This window comes from Gouania willdenowi, chromosome 22 (genome assembly GCF_900634775.1).
Source record: "Gouania willdenowi chromosome 22, fGouWil2.1, whole genome shotgun sequence".
Taxonomy (NCBI): domain Eukaryota; kingdom Metazoa; phylum Chordata; class Actinopteri; order Blenniiformes; family Gobiesocidae; genus Gouania; species Gouania willdenowi.
This window is the reverse complement of record NC_041065.1, coordinates 24100188-24120161: the sequence shown is the minus strand read 5'-3', so window position 1 is coordinate 24120161 and position 19974 is coordinate 24100188. Positions and strand designations below refer to the sequence as shown.

General features: G+C 37.8%; 2 protein-coding genes across 10 annotated transcripts in view; one reads left to right on the top strand and one right to left on the bottom strand.

Annotated features, from left to right (window-relative positions):
* Nucleotides 1–19974, bottom strand: part of LOC114456551 (ryanodine receptor 3) — a 131506-nt gene that overhangs the window by 36617 nt on the left and 74915 nt on the right. For all 9 annotated transcript variants that reach the window (XM_028438399.1, XM_028438402.1, XM_028438401.1 and 6 more), the window contains 14 exons: nucleotides 8133–8406; nucleotides 7936–8050; nucleotides 7383–7515; nucleotides 7056–7159; nucleotides 6809–6944; nucleotides 6471–6657; nucleotides 6098–6206; nucleotides 5889–6009; nucleotides 4864–5033; nucleotides 3685–3905; nucleotides 3183–3273; nucleotides 1981–2121; nucleotides 636–799; nucleotides 439–517 (listed from right to left, as the gene is read on the bottom strand). In XM_028438399.1, coding sequence (XP_028294200.1) covers nucleotides 439–517; nucleotides 636–799; nucleotides 1981–2121; nucleotides 3183–3273; nucleotides 3685–3905; nucleotides 4864–5033; nucleotides 5889–6009; nucleotides 6098–6206; nucleotides 6471–6657; nucleotides 6809–6944; nucleotides 7056–7159; nucleotides 7383–7515; nucleotides 7936–8050; nucleotides 8133–8406 — 2045 coding nt within the window. The remainder of the gene's footprint in view (nucleotides 1–438; nucleotides 518–635; nucleotides 800–1980; nucleotides 2122–3182; nucleotides 3274–3684; nucleotides 3906–4863; nucleotides 5034–5888; nucleotides 6010–6097; nucleotides 6207–6470; nucleotides 6658–6808; nucleotides 6945–7055; nucleotides 7160–7382; nucleotides 7516–7935; nucleotides 8051–8132; nucleotides 8407–19974) is intronic.
* On the top strand, nucleotides 14751–17036 carry LOC114456553 (girdin-like). Its single transcript, XM_028438408.1, has 2 exons — nucleotides 14751–15924; nucleotides 16087–17036. The coding sequence occupies exons 1-2, from the start codon at nucleotides 14931–14933 to the stop codon at nucleotides 16983–16985; spliced, it is 1893 nt and encodes a 630-aa protein (XP_028294209.1). The 5' UTR covers nucleotides 14751–14930; the 3' UTR covers nucleotides 16986–17036.

The window sequence follows — 19974 nt, the reverse complement described above, 5'->3', positions numbered from 1 at the left end:
GCTGACGGCAGCAGCCGCTGCTCAGTGCAGTAACTGCAGAGTGATACGTGCATTCATGTCAGAGTTGCTAAAATCTCCAATAACACGAGATACAGTCCATACATTTGTCACTAGTCTCTATTGAGAAAAAGTCACTAAAAGGATTCACAAAACATAAGGGCGGCTAAGTTTTGGTTTAGGTTTTGAAACAGAGCGGAGAGAGTATTCTACATACCGTAGCTTTAAGTTGCACAGGAGAAAGTTGCCTTTTTCTCAAATTATTGTTTGATTGCAGATTGAGTATCTCTTTCTCGAAATCTATTTATGAAAAGTTTGGCAACAATTCTTTTTTAACCTTATTTTAAATTAACATTATGGAGAATTTTAAATAAAAAATGTTCACTTTCCATGTTTGCTGAAAGCTCAAATGACCTTAGTGTGAGTGTTTTTTTTGCATACCTTTTCTGCAGACCATTTCTCGTGGGAATGCTCAGCATATTTGTTGGCAAAATGTTCTAGCTTCTCTGGAAGAGCAATGCTAGAGAAAAAGGGGGACAATTAGTGTTCAAAGTTCAAGTAGAGGCAAATGCTTGTTAGTAAAGTCACGTGACAATCATTTACAAATAGTCGATTCCTGCCTTGACAAAACGGCTTACTTGGCAGTGCTGATGGGTTTGGGGTCAAAATTGCCATGTGCATCAACAGACACGGGCTTTTCCACTGTGGTGTTAATGGAGGCGTCCATGTAGTCTGGTGGCAAGGCTCCAGCTATGGCGCTAAGGCAAGGCATAGCCATCTTGAAAAGCTCTGGGTCATACTTCTGCAAAAAGAGAGATGACATATAAATTACAAATTGTATCGCATGTAAGGTCGCAATAAAAGTCTGGAATTTGATATTTACCTCCACAAATAAATGTGTTGTTCATTTACGTTTAGCTTTAATACATCTGTAGAGCCACCGCAGGGTGAAAGAGTGCCTGACTAAGCAGATGGGACATTAATGAAGAATTATTTGAAACGTTGAGCGACCAGCGCGCTGCAGGCTTTGGATCAATGATGGCTCTCGAGGTATTGATGTTTTATAGAGAATCCCTTTGCACATTCTCGTTTCATGAGTGTGCATTTAGAGAGATGTGCTGAGTGCGACCATTTGCAGTGCTAAAAATGTTTAAAGGTATGCAGCCTGTGCATACAGACAACGTAATCAAGTCTGAGGAATTAAGTGGCTGTCATTGATTTGTTTATCACTTTCACTAAACATTTAGACACACACCATTCAGTGAAAGTACATTTCTTAATAAAATATTGTGCTTGAGTTACCATATCGTGATCATTTGGTTTATTCCGTCACTGATCATCTCATTTTTTGTTCCTTTTGTTTTACAAACATTAATTTAATATATTTAAAATATTATGCATTATTATTACTAGCATCATATCACATGTTTTTCAACCTTGGGTTCGTGACCCCATGTGGGGTCGCCTGAAATGTCTAGTAATTGATTAAAAAAAATTACTGATTAAAATTACATTTAACTTTTTAAATTATTGTTTTATTATTATTCTTTTTCAAATTAAAACACCACACTCATTATTTAACAATTGTATTTTATACTTTCACTTTCTCAAATATAAATCTAGTTAAAATAAAATCAAGTGTAGAAAAATCTTAGCTTGCGCATATATAAAAATGGGGTCACGACCTGAAAAATGTTGGGAACCCCTGTAATACATGTATTTAATATATAATATATAGCTATTTGGTATATTTAATATTTAAAATGTATTTGCAATTTTTGAAACTAATCACTGAAGTTAATTCACTAATAATAATAATAATAATAATAATAATAATAATAATAATAAATCAATTTTGCAATAAAAAAACATTCAAAATAATGAATCAATTTTATACGACGCTTTTTTTGGAACTCAAACCCACTTTACAGTAAACAAAAAAATAAAGAAATAGCAATAAAAGTAAATGAGTGATCTGCTCACCTTCTGAGACAGTGAATCAAAGACTCCCCAAAAGATCTTTTTTGTGAGGAGAAGTTCATCCTCAGACGCTGTGCCAAAGCTGCCCCAGCCTGATGGCAGGCAGTAGTATTTCCAGTTCTGCTCGTAATGGTTGGTTAGCAGCTGAAAAAGCCACAGGCCGAGGAGTGAAACACTTTAGGAAAAACACACAAACGTCTAACAGCTGAAGGCCATGCACGTATGGTAAACAGAACCGAGTGGGAATGACTTTGTGCAGACTCCGCACAAAGGAAACACAAACTAACAATCTTTGTTCAACCAAGAAACAACTGCTTCATTTCGCAGAGCAGTCGGGATCAATTGCATCTGCAGTGTTTCTACCCTGTGAACTGACAGATGGAGACAAGAAGTGAAGCCAACAAGCCTGCAATCATGGTCCAGCACTTCATCCCATAGTTTCCCTACCTCTAGGCACTCACTTCTTTCACACAATATGATTAAGAACACAAGTGCTGCTGTTCAGACACACACAAGGGGAAAAATGGGAAGCACATTCATTTTAGTAACACATTTACTAAAGTTTGATGTTGGCAGCTCTCGTCAAGCTGACAGCCTCACACTGGCTGTTAGTGAGAGACTAATGTAAACAGCGTAGTGACGTTTAATCATCTATCAACATCATGTAAACAGCAGGACGTTTTTTTAAAAAGAGTGAAAACCATGAAAAGTATGAACAAGGAGTAAGAATCTGAAAAACCAAATATTAGCTGGTACACATGTGTCAAACTCATGGCCCAGGGGCCAAATCCGGCCCTTTGGTTCATCCAAATTTTCCCGCAGGAGAAAGTAAAAATGACAGAGAAAACAGGAATCCTTGTGTAAATGAAATGCAACAATATTTGCAGGGGCTCACAGTTTTCCCGGTGCTTATATCATAGGATTGGAGTCATTTTTAATGTTAAACTGTTGAAAAAACTCAAAATTCTTACACATTCCTTAAATTTTCCTCAAATCACTTAATGCTTGGATATGGTTGGTTTCTTACATATTGTATTTTATGTAAATGTAGAAGTGCAAACTATGGCACAATGATGAAATTGCTCCAATTTCCTGCTTGAGAGCAAACTGCTCCATATTTGGCCCTTGAACTAAAATGAGTTTGACACCGCTGAGCTAATAGGACAAGTTAACAGTGTGTATGAGACAAAGACACTGTTGCATACCCTTAGGGGCATCTTGCAGTATTCTGTCAGCAAGGGCACATCAAAGACGAAGCGATGCAGGAGCTGCTGCAGCATGGAGGGACGAAGGTGTCTGCAGAATTTGGTGAGAGATGAGCAACTTCAGAGCATCAGATAATTCAAAAAGAACTATAACTGATATGTGATAACAGAATCTCTCCTGGTCAGTTCCGGTCAAACTGCCCTAAGCAGGCCAGATACTATCGTACTGATACCATTTGCCAAGGTCTCTTCTTAGAGACTCCGTCATTGTTATGCTTAGCGCAGTATACAAAAACCCTGAGAGCACAGAACAACTACAGATTCATTAGACACACACACTGAAACCCTTGAATCCCAGACCGGTCCGCATTTGACCTGGAACCCTACAACTTGACTCTGTCTCATTTGATTCAAAACCGCCACAACAATAACATTATTTTTTTCAAAGTTTATACAACCTGTTAATTAAGTCATATGGTTAGTCTGTTTCCTCACTACTAACTTGCAAACAGACAGCAGACATTCCTCTATGGCATCTCTCTGTGCCTTGGTTAGCGAGCGGCCTTTTGACAGACGGTAGATTGTGTGCAGCGTGGAGTCGATGAGGGCGGCGTGGTGCTCGGTGCCGGCAAACAGGGGGGCACAGCGTGTGAGGAGAGGCAGCATGGCCGACCCAATGTAGCGGTTCATAGCCAGTGCTGTCTCTGTGGTGCAGAGGGCCTCCTGGAAACAAACACAGTCACAAGTTCACTAACAGACAAGGTGTTAAAAAGTTGTTTTTATTGGACATGCCATCTAACAAGTAAGAAAAAAAAACTGAAAAAAACTCATCATTCCTAAAACCAACCTGTGGTGTGTGTGTTAGCACAGTGGTTCTCAAACTTCTTTGCTCCTTTTCTCTAACTTTTAAATGCAAGTACCCCTTTTGTCCGACTGGAACATTTTGCTCAGAATTCTGCAAAAAAACTATGTTTTAATCGAGATCATTTGTATCATAATTTTTTGTGTTTTTGGTGTCATTTTGTGTATTTTTGTTGTTGTTTGTCTGTTCTTTTTATTATTCAGTATATTTTTCTCTTATTTTGCGTGTTTTTGTTGTCGTTTTCGTGTGTTATTGGTATATTATTTAAATTATTCTCTCTCAGTGTGTGTGTTTTTGATGTCGTATGGTTGTTTCTTATATCGTTTTGTATGTTTCTCTGTTATTTTTGTGTGATCGTGTGTATTTTTGTCTCATTTAGTGTGTCTTTGTTGTCGTTTTGTGTGTTACTGGTAATAGTAAGTATTTTTATGATGATAATAATTTTTAACTAAAATTAAACATTATACAACCCCATATTTTTAATGCTTTCATTTGTTCATTTTCCTCTGTCTCTCTCAACTACCCCCTGTATTGCCATCGCGTACCACCATTTAAGAAACAGTGTTAGCAGAAAGAGCCCCTCATTAGTATAAAAGGTTGCCTAATATTAGTGATGTTAAAAATGGCTTTTCTTTGACCTTGGACTTTGAAAGTAATAAAAAAAAAAGTACAGTAGGAGGATGATATGCACCGATTCAAGTCGGTTGCAACACGCAAATAAGCAAGAAAAAGGAGAAGAAGTGTTGTGAAAACCTCCAAACCAGGATCTTTTGCCGTTGAAATGCATTACTTTCACTGCACCTGCTTAGCTCCACCCACCGTATCCAGGGAAGTAGATGCTCTGAGGTCAGGCAGGAAACCCACTTCCAGCAGGTGAAGCAGAAACCCTTGATCTTCAATACCGTACACCCTGTCTAAGAATAACACCATGGGCGCCTTGTGGTCCGGACAGAAGCTGGCCGACATGTCGGGTTCAGTCATTGACCCATCTGCAGAAGATTGTAACAATTACAACAAGGTTTTCATGACGTGCGGACTGCATTCTGGGTGTGGCATACAGTTGATATCAGTGAATCTTTCAATATTAATAATAACGATAATACTACACTTAATTTATAGACAACTTTTGAAAACACACGTTCTAAAGGCAGCTATACATAGAGTTTGGTTAATGGAATTTTGGTTCATGCAGGTAAACAGGCCAGTAATCTAAATGAGAAGAGATAAAAGAATGTAAAAGAGTTTCTGTCTTTTTAAAAGTTAAAACAGAGCATATTCTATAGAAATATTCCTCAGGTGGTAAAACAAGACTACTAACTTTGTGGTATGATTTTCTGAACTCAAATTACTGTTGAATCAGACACTGAGGTTCTTACCCACAGGTTTGATGTGATTCAGCTATTTTTTTGTACTGTTTTGTGGTGTGATAAGAAGAAATTGTAATTTTGGGACTTCCACTTTTTTACATCAGTGTATTAGCAGGGTCGTATGTATGCATTATGCAGCACGCAGCAGGTTTTGGCACACCGTCCTCACTCTTGGCCTGCTGAAAAAGCTTGTGTGACGGTGTTCACGGCAGTAAATTTGAGAGGCCATGCTTATGCAGATCAATAAAGCAAGACGACTTGCTACAGAAGCGATTTGGCTTAGTCAGAGCTACAGGAGTGTGCAGTAAAGCATTGTGCTGATTAAAAAGGCATGAGCAGGGAAATGCAATCAATAGATTCCTGATTTCCACTGAATGTGCAGAGTTTTTGGGACCGTTTTCGGTATCTTGTAATAGCATGTCAGTGAAAAAGTAGCTCCTCTGACGGTTTTTAAAAGGCAAAAATCCCAGGATTTACCTTTGTTGATAACTGGCATTTTCAACGGTATACTGATGATTCCCACAAGGTCCTCGGTAGGAACCAGAGAACGCAGAATGGCACGAATACGGAGAGCTTCGCCTTTTCCCTTATTGATAAGCTTTAAAAAAAAAAAAAAGAATAGTAACAAAGTAAAAAATCTAATCAAGGTGTGAGTGTAATAACAAAACAAAACAGAAAAAACTTACATGCATCTCAGGAGCACACCGGCCCAATAGGTCGATGAGAGCCGAGTAGAATGACAGGATTGCGTTTCCCATGTGCACTACCTCCTCTTCATCATCTCCATCAGCAGAGCTAAAGGTTAGCGTAGAAAGAAGCAACACGTCATTTTTTTCGAAATGAAATCATTAACATCGGGCTGCTCATTAGTGTGGTAGTGAACTATCCTCCCTCACAGGTGAAAGGTCACACCCTGGTGGTCATGCCCAGATATACATGCAGAGATTTTATGTTTTGCTTGGGTTTGCATGGATTTTCTCCAGGTTTCTCAGTCCAATAATATTCGTGCTAGGGTATTTAGCATAAATGGATATATATGTATACATTTTTGTAGCGTACACGTCTGAGCTGAGTCCCTGGACTGAGCTCGGGAGGTCCAGAGCAGGCGTCTCTGAGATCTTTATGGCCTCCTTCATGGCTGCCAGCAGCCCATTCCCTCCCTCTCCCCTCAAGGCCGGTCCAAAACACTCAGGACGTCGGATCAGCAGTTTCACCACAACGCTGGAATTTTCTTCTACACTTTCCCCTGGAAAATATACATTCATTATCACCAACAATATCTGGAAACACACAAGAAAGTCTGGACACTTCCTTTAAGCTGTGGCCTGAAATCAGGTCAGACTTTCATTCATTCAATGCACGTTTATTAGGGTACAAGTATTACAAAGATCATTTACCATTGACAAAAACTGCAAAGCGCAAAAAAGACAAGTAACGCTCGCCCTCAATAGGATTCCACCCGATGTCTGGATAACCTTTAGCCAGAAGCATTGGGCAACCCTGAAGTCCACACCCAGCCAGATAGGTCACCACCTACAGACACAATACATTACTTAATAAATCAAAAAATGTGGGGCTGGAAATAATAATTATATTTCACGAGGCTGGTATAACACTGGCAGCATCTAGACTAGGATGTCCTACCTTGTCAAGATCAGGTTCTTCCAAAGCAAGAGCCAGACCGTTATTGTCCATCACTGAAGATGCAGCCACATCTAAAGGGGTGGAGCCTCTCATCGCTGGTGAAGCTATAATACAACACACAGGTGAAAAGAAACAAAAATTAAGTTGTTTTTTTTTTTTTCACATATTACTTGTACTGAGTGCATAATCATGCATCATGTGTCATTTCTTAACTGTACAGAAAATACATTGTAACCAGAGTTTCTGTAAAATACCTTTTGTATCTTCACGTCAAACATATTAGTGTTGATTCGACCCAATAAAACAATGTATCAGGGCTATGCTCACCTAAACCCACACTGCTATTCTCCAGCAGGTAGCTGAGGTGGTCGAACATGGCTTTCTGGTTCTGACGGCTGATCCGGCAAAAGTAGCACAAGAAACGACAACAACTTGCAACCATCTTGGGAAAAGCAATTTCCTGTGGGAAACCAAACAGATACCACACTTAAAGTGACAACTGTCAGGTGGACGTTTTCAACCTTTAAAAATGATGGGTCTATTTGCCAGACATCACTTTCTAGTTAGCTGAGGGGTTTGGAAGCTTTAATGCCATGAAAATGAGTGTAATTATTTCACTCTAAAGTACTTTTTATTTTCATGCAAGTCTTTATTTTTAATGAATGCCTAAAAGGTCATTATCTTCACACGCTGACAGACCGTTTGACACATTATTCCCTCTGTGGTTTTTTGCTGTCAGAAAAACATTTTCATTCCTTCACACAAATTATAAAATGCTGTACTGAACTCAAATGAAAACCATTAAGGAAAACTTCATTTAGGGGGTATGAAATCTGTAGACTGCTGTTTAAAGGAGAGAATGCAGATGAAGCTGTTATACCTGGGATTTGTCTCCTCCGAGCACGTTGACCATGACTTCCATGACAGTTTCATGCATTCCCAGTATTCTCATTAGGTTTGGGTGCTGGTAGAACACCTTGTTGTTCATGATGTCACTGAAAAATTAAAAAAAATGAGAGGGAATATCAACAGTATCATCCTCTACCTTCCAGCATTTCTGAGGTAACAATACCCCACCTCAGTCCATTAATCATGAGCTTCTCCTCTTCCTTTCCCATACGAACAGACAGCAAGGATCTGATCTGACCGAGGGATGCCAGAAGGTTGATGGTGTCCTGGACCGAGACAGCACTGATGGTGTACGTCTTCCTCATTGCCCGCAGAAGCTCACCAATGCTGTCGTACTGCCTCCTCAGAAGACTAAACATCTTACGAACCAGCTCTGGATCCTGTATGTGACACTCCTGGGCCCAGCTGATCATCGTCTGAGAGATCAGCTCCTTCAGATTAGCTAGAGAGACAGATAAAAAAATACTAATTAATCATTCATTTTTATATATATCTTTATTTGAGATTGTTGGCATTGGACCCCAAATTTCCATGGTAAAGGCACTGGGAATTTAGGCACGCCAGGTCGCCCGTTCCTTGTCCGCCCCGATCCCGGCGAAAGGGGCCGACGACAGCAGCAAGGCCAGGGAGTAGGAGGGGAGCGCCACCGACTCAGCGAGGAGGGCCGAGCGTCGGACCTCTGGTGGCGGCGGCTGCTCCTCCAGCCGTGGCGCAAACCCAGCCCCACTTCACGCACCAGCCCAACCGACCCAGCTCTTAGGGCCAATCCTTATCCTGAAGTTACAGGTCAACGACTGTCTGCATACACAATCAGTATTCCTTTAAAATTGTCCTCTGCTTCATTCTACATCCACTGCGGATCAGCTGTGACTGCTGCAGCGGAAAACGAAGAACACTGCACGCAAACAACGACACTATCACTATCTGTCCGAACCCAAGGGATTTTTTTCAATGGTAAAACTGTGGGGATTTTGGGCTCGAACATCTTTCGGCTTTCAGTAAAAAAAAATTTGCATATGCCTCAGCTCCATGTAATTTGATCATTTTGAGCTATGTACATAGACTGTTCAAATCACCAATGATTAGTCACATATATGCATTGGTTCTTGGGTGGTAGTCTCTTGAAATATAGAAAAAATACTTCAACTATTTCATTGGCCCATAACTGCATGTGAAAATGTAAGACAAAAATCTGATCTATGTCTTAATTTATTATCATTAATATTACTCTTTCTTGGGATATAAAACAATTTTTCTTTTCTATTCTGGACCGCAACTTTGGTTTATTTCACTACTCGCGTGTAAAACATGGTCTGCTATACAACGTTTTTGAAGATATCAGCAAGTTGAGTTTGATAACAGTTTAATAGATCAATGAAGAGCAGCAGAGGTTAATACAGCAAAAGTTTATCAAGTCTACAGCGGCCTGTGGTTAAGAAGAAAATAATTTACAGGAATGCTTGCGCGTTCTTCTTATATTTCTACAGCCATTTACGATTAAAACCTTAATGTTGTAATAAAGACAAAAAAAGAAATAAGAAAAAAAAAGACCCATTCATTTATCAAAATATTAAAAGCATGAAATGTGTATGAGATTTGAAAAGGTTTAAATGTGTAAAGGCACATGGTTGAGCTGGAAGGTTCTTCTGTGTAACTACACATTTTTTATTATGCCAATCATTAAAATGAGATACTGAAAATGCTTAATAATAACATAAAGTGGTAAAAATGTATTTAATATTTAGCAAATGAAATATTAAAGCTGCAAGGAGAATTGAAAGGGCCCCAAGCAAACACACGCATGTGGGGACGTGGCGCACGTTGAGGTGTGTTACATGTCGGAGTGTGGCAGGAATTTTAAAGAGTTGAGACGGAGTGGACCATTTTTAAGGATTTTATCACACACATTCCTGCAATGTTCCATGCAAATATAATGCCTATGATTTCCTTTAACCTATAGGTGGCGCTATGACTATGAATGACGATTGGGTTAAACCATAACTCATTTTTTTGATAAACTCTTAATAACGACCATAGGTTTTGCGCTCAATCACGCGACACGCAAACCCCCTATGCTGTGAAAACTTCCTGGTGAGAACCCTGTTACGATAGTGGAAGTCCTCAGTGTACTGAAGTAATAGTTATTCAGTACACTGAATAATTCTGACATCATCGAGCTACAGTGATATTGTCATCAGTCTAAGCTAACAGCCAATACAATTTTCAAGGGGGCGCTATTGAGTCATTTTGCTATGTACATGTGCAATTACCCCACAATATAAAAATTTTCAACAGTCCTAATATGCATTCAAATTTTCATGAGTTTTTGAACGTGTTTAGGCCCTCAAAAAAGTGATTAGTTTTTTGTAATAAGAATAAGAATAATAAGAACTAAAATCCCCTGCATAAACCGCTAGAGAATTATTATAGTTGTTTGATCCGTCTGTAAGGTATCGGTAGAGAATAAACACCTTCATTCTTGTATCGACCAAAGAGCCTCAGACATTTTTCAATGAGCCTTCAAACATGCCGGCACACAATAAGCCAACACAAAAGGGGTCCCCACTTCATATTGCACTCCTTTGTTTGAACATCTAATGTTTGAGCACTGGAATTAAATATACAGTGTGTGCATGACCTTGAGTGTGAAGCATGGAACAGAATGGAAAGATAGATGGCTCCTTCAGGTGCAGGGGTTCAACTGAGCAGAAGGAGCGACATAACAAAGACAGTCAAGGCTCTGCTCGTAAAGCAGATGTAATCCAGTGTGTATTAACAATGAAAATCCCTTTCTTTGTATATTCTGAAAAAAAAAAGAATGCACAGATTGCAAGCTCACTCAGGAAGGACATACTTCCAATGAAGCGAGAAAAAAGCCACTTGTTTAAAGAATAGTAAAGAGGATATCAATAGTCTTTCCCCTGTTGTTAGGAAGACACATTTGTTTGGACAACTCATGTATGGGTGAAACTCAAGGCTTCATCATACATAAATCAATAGGAGAAACTGGTCTGTATTGGTTTCTAACAGTATAGATACACAAAGAAGGAGATAGTGAAGATTAGAACTATAAGAAAGTGGGTAATTTAGGCGCCATTGATTTCCTTAAAAGGGGAGCAATCAGTTGATTGCACTTTTAAAGCCTATGTGTCAGTTTGATGTATAGGATCTGTTGGTTGGTCAAAGACTGTGTGACACCAGGCAGTCAATCGAAGCAGGGGGATGTATGAGCTCTGCTAGATGAGTGGGGGGAGCCAACAGGAAGTCTGCAGGCCAATGAGAACGGAGGAAGTACAAACCTCTTCCAAACTAATGAGCAATCTTTCACACGCCCACACAGCCAGAACACTTTTCATTATCAAACACTTTAGCAGTTATATTTTAAAATCATTCAGTATTTATTGATGTTTACACCTATATGGGTATGAAGTGTTTCTACATCATTTCATGTATTTTAAAATCCCTCTTTGAAAAACAGAAATGTTTTATTCACGGAAATGATGTCCCGATACAACTTTTTTATTTCCGATATAATACCGATGTTGCAGCCTTGCATATGCATATACTGTACATACATGCTTGTTTTTTTTTGTTGTTTTCTTTTAATTAAAAAAAAAAAATTATTTAATAAAAAAAATTATAATTAGTTACTTTGCAGTGTGGAATGTTAGAAAAGGCTTGATCAAGTGATGTTACTGAGAGAACAACAACAGTAGGGATGAGAAAAACTGACCCATTTATTAACAGATTGGTTACATACATTTTAACCTTCAAAATAATATCTACAGTATTCTGCAAATGAATGAAATAAAAAAATAAATGAATTTAGAAAAAAATAAATAAAATAAAAATCGCAAAATCTGGGAATTTGAATCTGATATTCGTTTTCAGGCTAATATCGGACCGATATCGATATCGATGTCGGATCGGGACACCCCTAATTCACGGTTCATGAGACTTTTATTTGGTTACATAAAGAGTTTCAGAGAAAACAACAAAGGATTTGGCTAAAGTAATGGATGTTACACCTGCTAAACAAAGGTTAAACGTTATGCTCTAAGCTAAGAGGGTAGAACTAGGATTAAATAAGTCAGACTTCTTCCTACTCCTTTTTTGAACGTGTAAATGTTCTATTGAAATCTTCTTTGTGTTTATGACTTGTTTTAGAAATCAACTTTTTCTTGTGACATTCCTTTTATTTTATATTTATAGTTTTTTGTTTTTACATGTTCAAAAATAAATAAATCAAATAAAAAAAAGAAAAAAATCAAATCAATATTGCTCCAAACAACAGGTCTGCCACACACTTTGCTTGGTGTTAATGAAGTTTTCTGTGCAACATTTTTTAACCCACATTAAGAGGTTTGCTTAGGATTGAAACGTGTTGCAAAGATTTCCATGTGTGATCATGAGTTGGCCACCTTATCTAAAGCTATTCTTTGTATAACAAATGAAATGTATTCAAGGCAAACAAAGCCATTATGCCTCAGCATTCGAGGTGAATTCCTTGCTCAATTTAGTTTGCGGTTTAAAAAAAAAAAAACCGTGACGTGAGGAAGAATTATAGCTGCAATTCAGGGAATAGTCTTCTTTTCTCATTAGCTCTTCATAAAATTTGGAGAAAAAAAAAGAAAAAAAGAAAGAGAAATACTCAGTCCAAAACAAAACTAAACCACAACATGCCATGTGCATTGGTTAATTTGTTCCATTTAACCATTCCTTTGACGCTCTGCCGACCAATTATAAACAGAATTAATGATGCCGAAAAAATCTTTATGTAGAGTCTTCAAGATGGCTGTTATGATGATGTATTTGTTTACTTGTATTTGCCTTAAAGGCTAGCAGTAAAATATTTTCAAATCATTTACTCTATAATCATATTAGTCACAATATCAATCTTGTTCTAGGGGAAGGTTTTAGTTTTCCAACCCTCACACTTTGAAATAATAAACTAAATGAGGAATCCCAAAAAATTGAAAAAAATATGTGGACCATTGATTTAAACATTTGCAGCAAAAAAAAAGAGGGTGTAAAGTTTACGCATACAACTGAGTTTGTTTCTGTTTTGCTCACATTAGTCTAATTTGGTTTTTAGGATGCAAAGGTTTTTAAATAGAAGAATGCAGTAAAGCCATTCCTAACTCTAACTCTAACTCTAGAAACTTCCTGCATTAGATGCCAAGAGCATTTTCTATTAAAAATACATTTTAAACCCTTAACATCTGGCTCCAACTCATTTGACCACTTGTTTAAAAAATTCCCTTAGATGGCAATGGATGGCTTCTTGAGTAGAATCCAGGAGAGTTTTAAATGCAATGAATCGCATTTGATGATGTTAATAAATCTCAGTTAAGGGGAAAGCTAGATGAACACACCTGTGTGTGGGGTTATACATTAGCTCTGTTATCGTTGATGGAAACGGATGGAATAGCCACAGAAACAACTAAAGGTAATTAAGTTGTTAGAAAAAAATACTTTAGGTGATTTAAAGGCCAAATGGGAAAGCAAAGTCATTATTTGCAATCAAGCAGTTGATAATCTCTTAGTTGGATATGTTGAGGATGTAATTACTTGTTTGTTCATTCTTCTTCTTCTTCTAATTATTTCTTTGCAGGGTAACTGGGGCGTACTTGTGATGTAAACTCCACACTAAAAGGACCCAAGCATTCAATCCAGGAGATATGCAGAACTGCAGATGAGCTAACTGCTCCACCGCTTCGCTGCTGGGATACAAAATCAGATTGAATTTATTCCAAATATTTACCCTTTTGTGGCGTGTGTGTGTGCACGTGCATGTGCATAAGGGTCTGTGTGATCCCTGTTTCCTTAGCTGCTAATTCCTGCATACAGTATGTGTGTCTCTGAGGTGAATCAGGTGAATCACTGCTGGTTTTTCCCCCCCTTGTTTCTCCTATCTTGTCTCCCAGAAAGGGTAAAACAGTGTGCTCCTCACTCTGGAGCCTCTTCTCCAACCAGCTACATATTAGCATAATAAAAGTGAAATGGAAATTACCTCTAGCCAGAGACTAAGAGCACAGCACCCTGAGAATGGCGAAAAGAGGCAAACGTGTGTGAGGGTGCCGGGAACAATACATCAAGAAGCCTCCAGTCAATTGTCCTTCCTTGTAAACCTTCAATAAGGCCACAGAGCATGTGTGAACAGAGGTGATTGTATGGGTGTATGTTATTCCTTAATGGAGCTTGATGGAGTGGATAGCAGAGGACGCCATAACTCACTATAGTTGATATTGAGGCAGAAATGTTTGTTGTTTTTTTTTTTACTGTAAAAAGTTTTTATTATAACATTTGTATCATATTAAGGAAAATGTCAGTTTTTAACCACTTAAAACAAACATAGGCAACTTGTATTACAGCAGGGACCTTGGCCCTATTCTTTTTTTATATAAATACAAAAAATATGGCTTTTCTTCTCATTGTTAAACAGACGAGTGCAGACTTTCTCATTTTAATGATTTTTTGTGTGTTGCTTTATCTGAGTCTGTGCTAAATTTTGTGAAACTGACTGTAAACCACGAGAAAATAAGTCAAAATTTAGTGACTTAAAATAAAATCACACAAAGCAGCAACTTCTTCTGTTATACATGAATAAATGTAATGGTACATATAATGGTACGGTCCTCCTTAACCTTTTATTTTATCCCCCTGTTCATGTGGAACATTTGGAACATTCTGCCTCTGACATTTGTGTTCTAAAAACATCAAAGGTAATTTGAGTCATAACTGCTCTAAAATATCGGAGCCTGCTCAGTGTGACTTTGATAATCGGTGAGAATAGAACCATTACAAGTTAAACTGCATTGAGTTTATATCCTTTAACAGGAAGGGAGCGATTCTTGTGGAAGGACCCAACAGCAAATTGAGTGTTTATCATATTTTCTGCTTGACTGCACAAAGGACTGGTAGAAGTATTCTTAAAGAGGAAAGTTTGGAGACTGGATCAGAATCATGGATGACATGGTCGAAGAGAGAGGTGGAATGCAGGGGGTCTGCAGTAAGAAGGAAAAAGGGAAGAACGGGTCTAGCAGCTCAATGAGCGAAATTTGGTGTGAGTTCAACAGCATCTTAGATGGTACTGTGTCTCGGATGAGACCATGGGAGAAGAAGATGAGCACTGAGCTGGAGAAGAAAGATGAGGAGATCCTCGCTTTAAAGAAAACTCTCCAACAGGCCGACAGTGTAGTGGAGAACATGAAGAATGAAGTGTGTAGGCTCAACCGTGACCATCAGGATACTGTGTCCCAGATGGAAGCAGAATGGGAGAAGAAGATGAGCACTGAGCTGGAGAAGAAAGATGAGGAGAACCTCTCTTTAAAGAAAACTCTCCAACAGGCCGACAGTGACCTGGAGCACATTGAGCATAGAGTGCATAAGCTCAACCAGGACCATCAAGATACTGTGTCCCAGATAGAAGCAAAATGGGAGAAGACGATGAACACTGAGCTGGAGAAGAAAGATGAGGAGATCCTCTCTTTAAAGAAAACTCTCCAACATGCCGACAGTGTAGTGGAGAACATGAAGAATGAAGTGTGTAGGCTCAACCGTGACCATCAGGATACTGTGTCCCAGATGGAAGCAGAATGGGAGAAGAAGATAAACACTGAACTGGAGAAGAAAGATGAGGAGATCCTCTCTTTAAAGAAAACTCTCCAACATGCCGACAGTGTAGTGGAGAACATGAAGAATGAAGTGTGTAGGCTCAACCGTGACCATCAGGATACTGTGTCCCAGATGGAAGCAGAATGGGAGAAGAAGATAAACACTGAACTGGAGAAGAAAGATGAGGAGATCCTCTCTTTAAAGAAAACTCTCCAGCAGGCCAACAGTAGAGTGGAGAACATGGAGCGTGAAGTGTGTAGGCTCAACAGCTACCATCAGGATACTGTGTCCCTGATGGAAGCAGAATGGGTGAAGGAGACAATTATTGAGATGGAGAAGAAAGATGAGGAGATCCTCTCTTTAACGAAAACTCTCCAACATGCCGACAGTGGAGTAGAGAACATGAAGAATGAAGTGTGTAGGCTCAACCGCGACCATCAGGATACTGTGTCCCAGATGGAAGCAGAATGGGAGAAGAAGATGAACACTGAGCTGGAGAAGAAAGATGAGGAGATCCTCTCTTTAACGAAAACTCTCCAACATGCCGACAGTGGAGTAGAGAACATGAAGAATGAAGTGTGTAGGCTCAACCGCGACCATCAGGATACTGTGTCCCAGATGGAAGCAGAATGGGAGAAGAAGATGAACACTGAGCTGGAGAAGAAAGATGAGGAGATCCTCTCTTTAAAGAAAACTCTCCAGCAGGCCAACAGTAGAGTGGAGAACATGGAGCGTGAAGTGTGTAGGCTCAACCGCGACCATCAGGATACTGTGTCCCTGATGGAAGCAGAATGGGTGAAGGAGACAATTATTGAGATGGAGAAGAAAGATCAGGAGATCCTCTCTTTAAAGAAAACTCTCCAACAGGGAAAGAGGAGACTGGAGCACATTAGGAATGCATTAAACTGCGTCTTTGATGATAATGTGTCTCTGAATGGAGCAGAAAGAGAGAAGACAACGGACACTGAGCTGGAAAAGAAAGATGAGGAGATCCTCTCTTTAATGGATGTTCAACACCACAATGGGATCGTTCCACTGTCTCCTCCTCTGGAGGAGGACACAGTGGATACAATGATCGACCTTCAGAAGGAATATGAGGAAAAGCTCACTGACGAACGCCAGGAAACAAAAAAACAAGTTACAGCCCTGACGAATGAGAACTGTGAGCTCCTGACACAGATTTCCACCTTGGGGAACAAAGACGCTGAGTGGGACACTCAGTATGGAGTTCTTCAGACCCAACATCTCACTCTGATCGAGGAAAAGGAGAAAAAAACACAAGAAATGGAGCTTCTAGTGAAGGAAAACGCTGAACTAAAAGTGCTCACCGCCACAAGTGGAAAGCCAAGAAAGAGAAGGAACAGGACAAAGAAGAAGAAGACGAAGGACGGGGAGATGGAGTGAAAACTGGTTTTACTTGAAAAAACCTCTTCAGCTGTTTAGCTCGGCGCAAAATGTGAGAAGATCCACTGCAGACTGAGTTGTTTTTTCCAGATTCTCCCACCACAATAAAACTTCCTTAAAGCAAAGCAAGGCAGATGTATTTGTGTAGGGAATTCAATGGTCTTTACATAAAAAAAATAAAATAATGAAAAGTATCCCTCTCAGTTTTTTTAATTTGGATTTTAAAATTAGATGCTGACTTCAGCAGTTCAACACCGTACTTCAAAAGTACAAATATCAAATGTATTTCACATATTTCCGTCTTGCAAAAATCCACAAAGAACACGTATCTCCAGATAGAAAAAGTAGGAAAAAATTTGTAAATGAACATAACTAAAAAAAAAAAAAACAGACAGACAAAAAAGTAAAGATTTTACTAAAATAAACAGCAAGTTTAGCAACAAACCATACTTAAAAAACATTGATTTATATTGCCTTTGACCAGATTTCCAGCAGTGTTTGTGAACTTTACTTTTCCTGTAAAAATATGTCAGTATTAAATCAAAATATTAAATCTAAATTTAAATGCTACATTTCAATATAAATGTTAAACCTAAATGCTAAATCTGAATTTAAATGTAAATCTAAATCTTACATTTAAATCTTTTGCATTTCTCATAAAAATATAATGTATGTATAAATGTTAAATCTACATATTAAATGTAAATATTAAATATTGAAAAAAAATCTAAATGTGCAAAGGTTGACTGAACAAAAAACAAATGAGTTCACAATAAATATCTACAAGTGCAAAACAAACGATCCTTTCACTGAGGATGCAAAGCTTTTAAGATCATTTCAAAAAACAATTTCTGCTACAAGACAATTGATCTCTATCTTTCACAATTATGAAAAAATGTCATTTAACATTCCCGTGTAACTTCCTTTAATAACGTTATTTCCTCTAAATTATTGTGGTTTGACACATTTGAACAGGATAGAGGGAAATGGGGTTTATTTACTAAATTTAAAAAAAAAAATCAATATTCTGGATTATTCTTAGAGAATTTGCTTGTGATGTAATAAATGTGACATTTGTTATAGAACATTACAGACACCCAGGATAAATACAGAAAATATTTATATTTCTTTTAAATAAAAAAGGTACACAAAAATGAAAACAAAGCACAAAATAATTGAAAAATTAACAATATGACAACAAAAACTGATAAAATGATAGAAAAACATATCCAAAATTACAACAATTAAATGAAAAATAAAGGACAAATATACAATGTGACAACAAAAACATATGAAATAATAGAAAAGTATACAAATTGACAACAAAGATGCACAAGACTGACTACTCCCAAAACACACAGAACAAAAATAAAAATACACAACATGAAATAAAGATATGCATAATGACTTCAATATCTTCAGTTTCCATAGTAACCTGAAATCAATTAGTTCACCACTTGAAATGGACACAATTTCAATGATAATCATTTTTGTCATAATTTTGTGTATTTTTTGTTTTTCTGTGTATATTTGTTGTTGTCCTGCTCTTCATGAGGCATTAAGTTATAGGCATCTTCTCTGCGCAGAGGGGTTCATTGTGATCACTCCTTTGATCATGACTTTTTAATAAACTTTAATTACTTTGATTTACAGACACCCCACCTTAGAACAGTGGTTCACAAACTGTTTCTGCTGCACCCCCCTTTTAAGAAGGAAAAACTCTCAGGGGCACCCTGAATATTAATCATCAAAGAGTTACCGTGGGCCGAAATGGAAAAATATATAAAAGCAGCTAAAACATACACAGAACTAACCAAAAATCACACAAAATGAAAAAATAAAAACTGTTTTTTTTTTTTTTTTTTTAAATGACATAAAAATACACAAATTTAACTAAAAAAAACACATGACACGAAATAAACCAAAAATAGAGGAAAAATAATGAAATTTCCAAAACTACAACTATAATACACAAAATAACATTTACAACAAACAGGACCCCCAATTATCACACACAGGCATAGACACATACACACAAATATATAATAATATTTATATTATATATATATAGTTCACCCTGTTATTGTGTATATATCCTTGTTATAGATGTTTCATTTACTAGTGTTACTATCCTTTATTCTTACTAAACAAATGTCCCCTCTGAGGGACAAATAAAGCTCTATTTTATCAGATTTGCATTGAGTTTTACATGTGTTTTAAAGTGTTTATGTATGTATGTATGTTTTTATAATTTGTAGCATCAGTATTAAATATTTTTGACTGCTCAGTTACCACAGTAACCAGCAGGACCAAAACACCGGTGTTCCGAGTTCATTTGGCATCAATTAAAATTGTGACCGACCACAATCAATATCTTCAGTTTCCATAGTAAACTGAAATCAATATTAGTTCACCAGTTGAAATGGACACTATTTCAATGATAACACTGTCCTGAGCATCTTTATTCCACATTGCTAACTTCCTTAGCATCGAGGATGTAGCTTCCGGTTAACAATATGTTGTATTAAGGATTCACTTCTGTCCTTTTCTTGCATGTGTTTTCTCTGGTTCCTCAAGTTTCCTCTGCAATTAATTTGATCTTATAAGCGTGTTAAACTAATTTTATTAGAAGTTTATGTGGCTCAGGTGGTGGAGGGTCGTCTTCTGATCGAGAGGTTAGGGATTCAATCCCAGTACCTGATTATGTGTCAAAGTCTCCTTGGGCAAGACACTGAACCCTAAGTTGGTCAACTAGCGCCTTGCATGGCAGCTCTGTGTGAACGGGTGAATGAGCTGATATGTAAAGCGCTTTGAGACTACTTCAGTGTCGGGATAAAGCGCTTTATAACGTCCATTTATAATTTACTATATTTTACCAGCAGTAATATCGATTTTTGATTTATATTTGCACAGTTGTAAATAATGTATATGTACTAATAATTCAACCAAATATATAAGAAACATTTTTCTTTTATGGTCATTGACAAAT

Excerpts from the sequence above, each read along its gene's own strand:
- LOC114456553 (XM_028438408.1), top strand. The coding sequence starts at position 14,931 with ATGGATGACATGGTCGAAGAGAGAGGTGGAATGCAGGGGGTCTGCAGT. Across the intron at positions 15,925-16,086 it reads TATTGAGATGGAGAAGAAAG|ATGAGGAGATCCTCTCTTTA; the intron begins ATGAGGAGATCC and ends TGGAGAAGAAAG.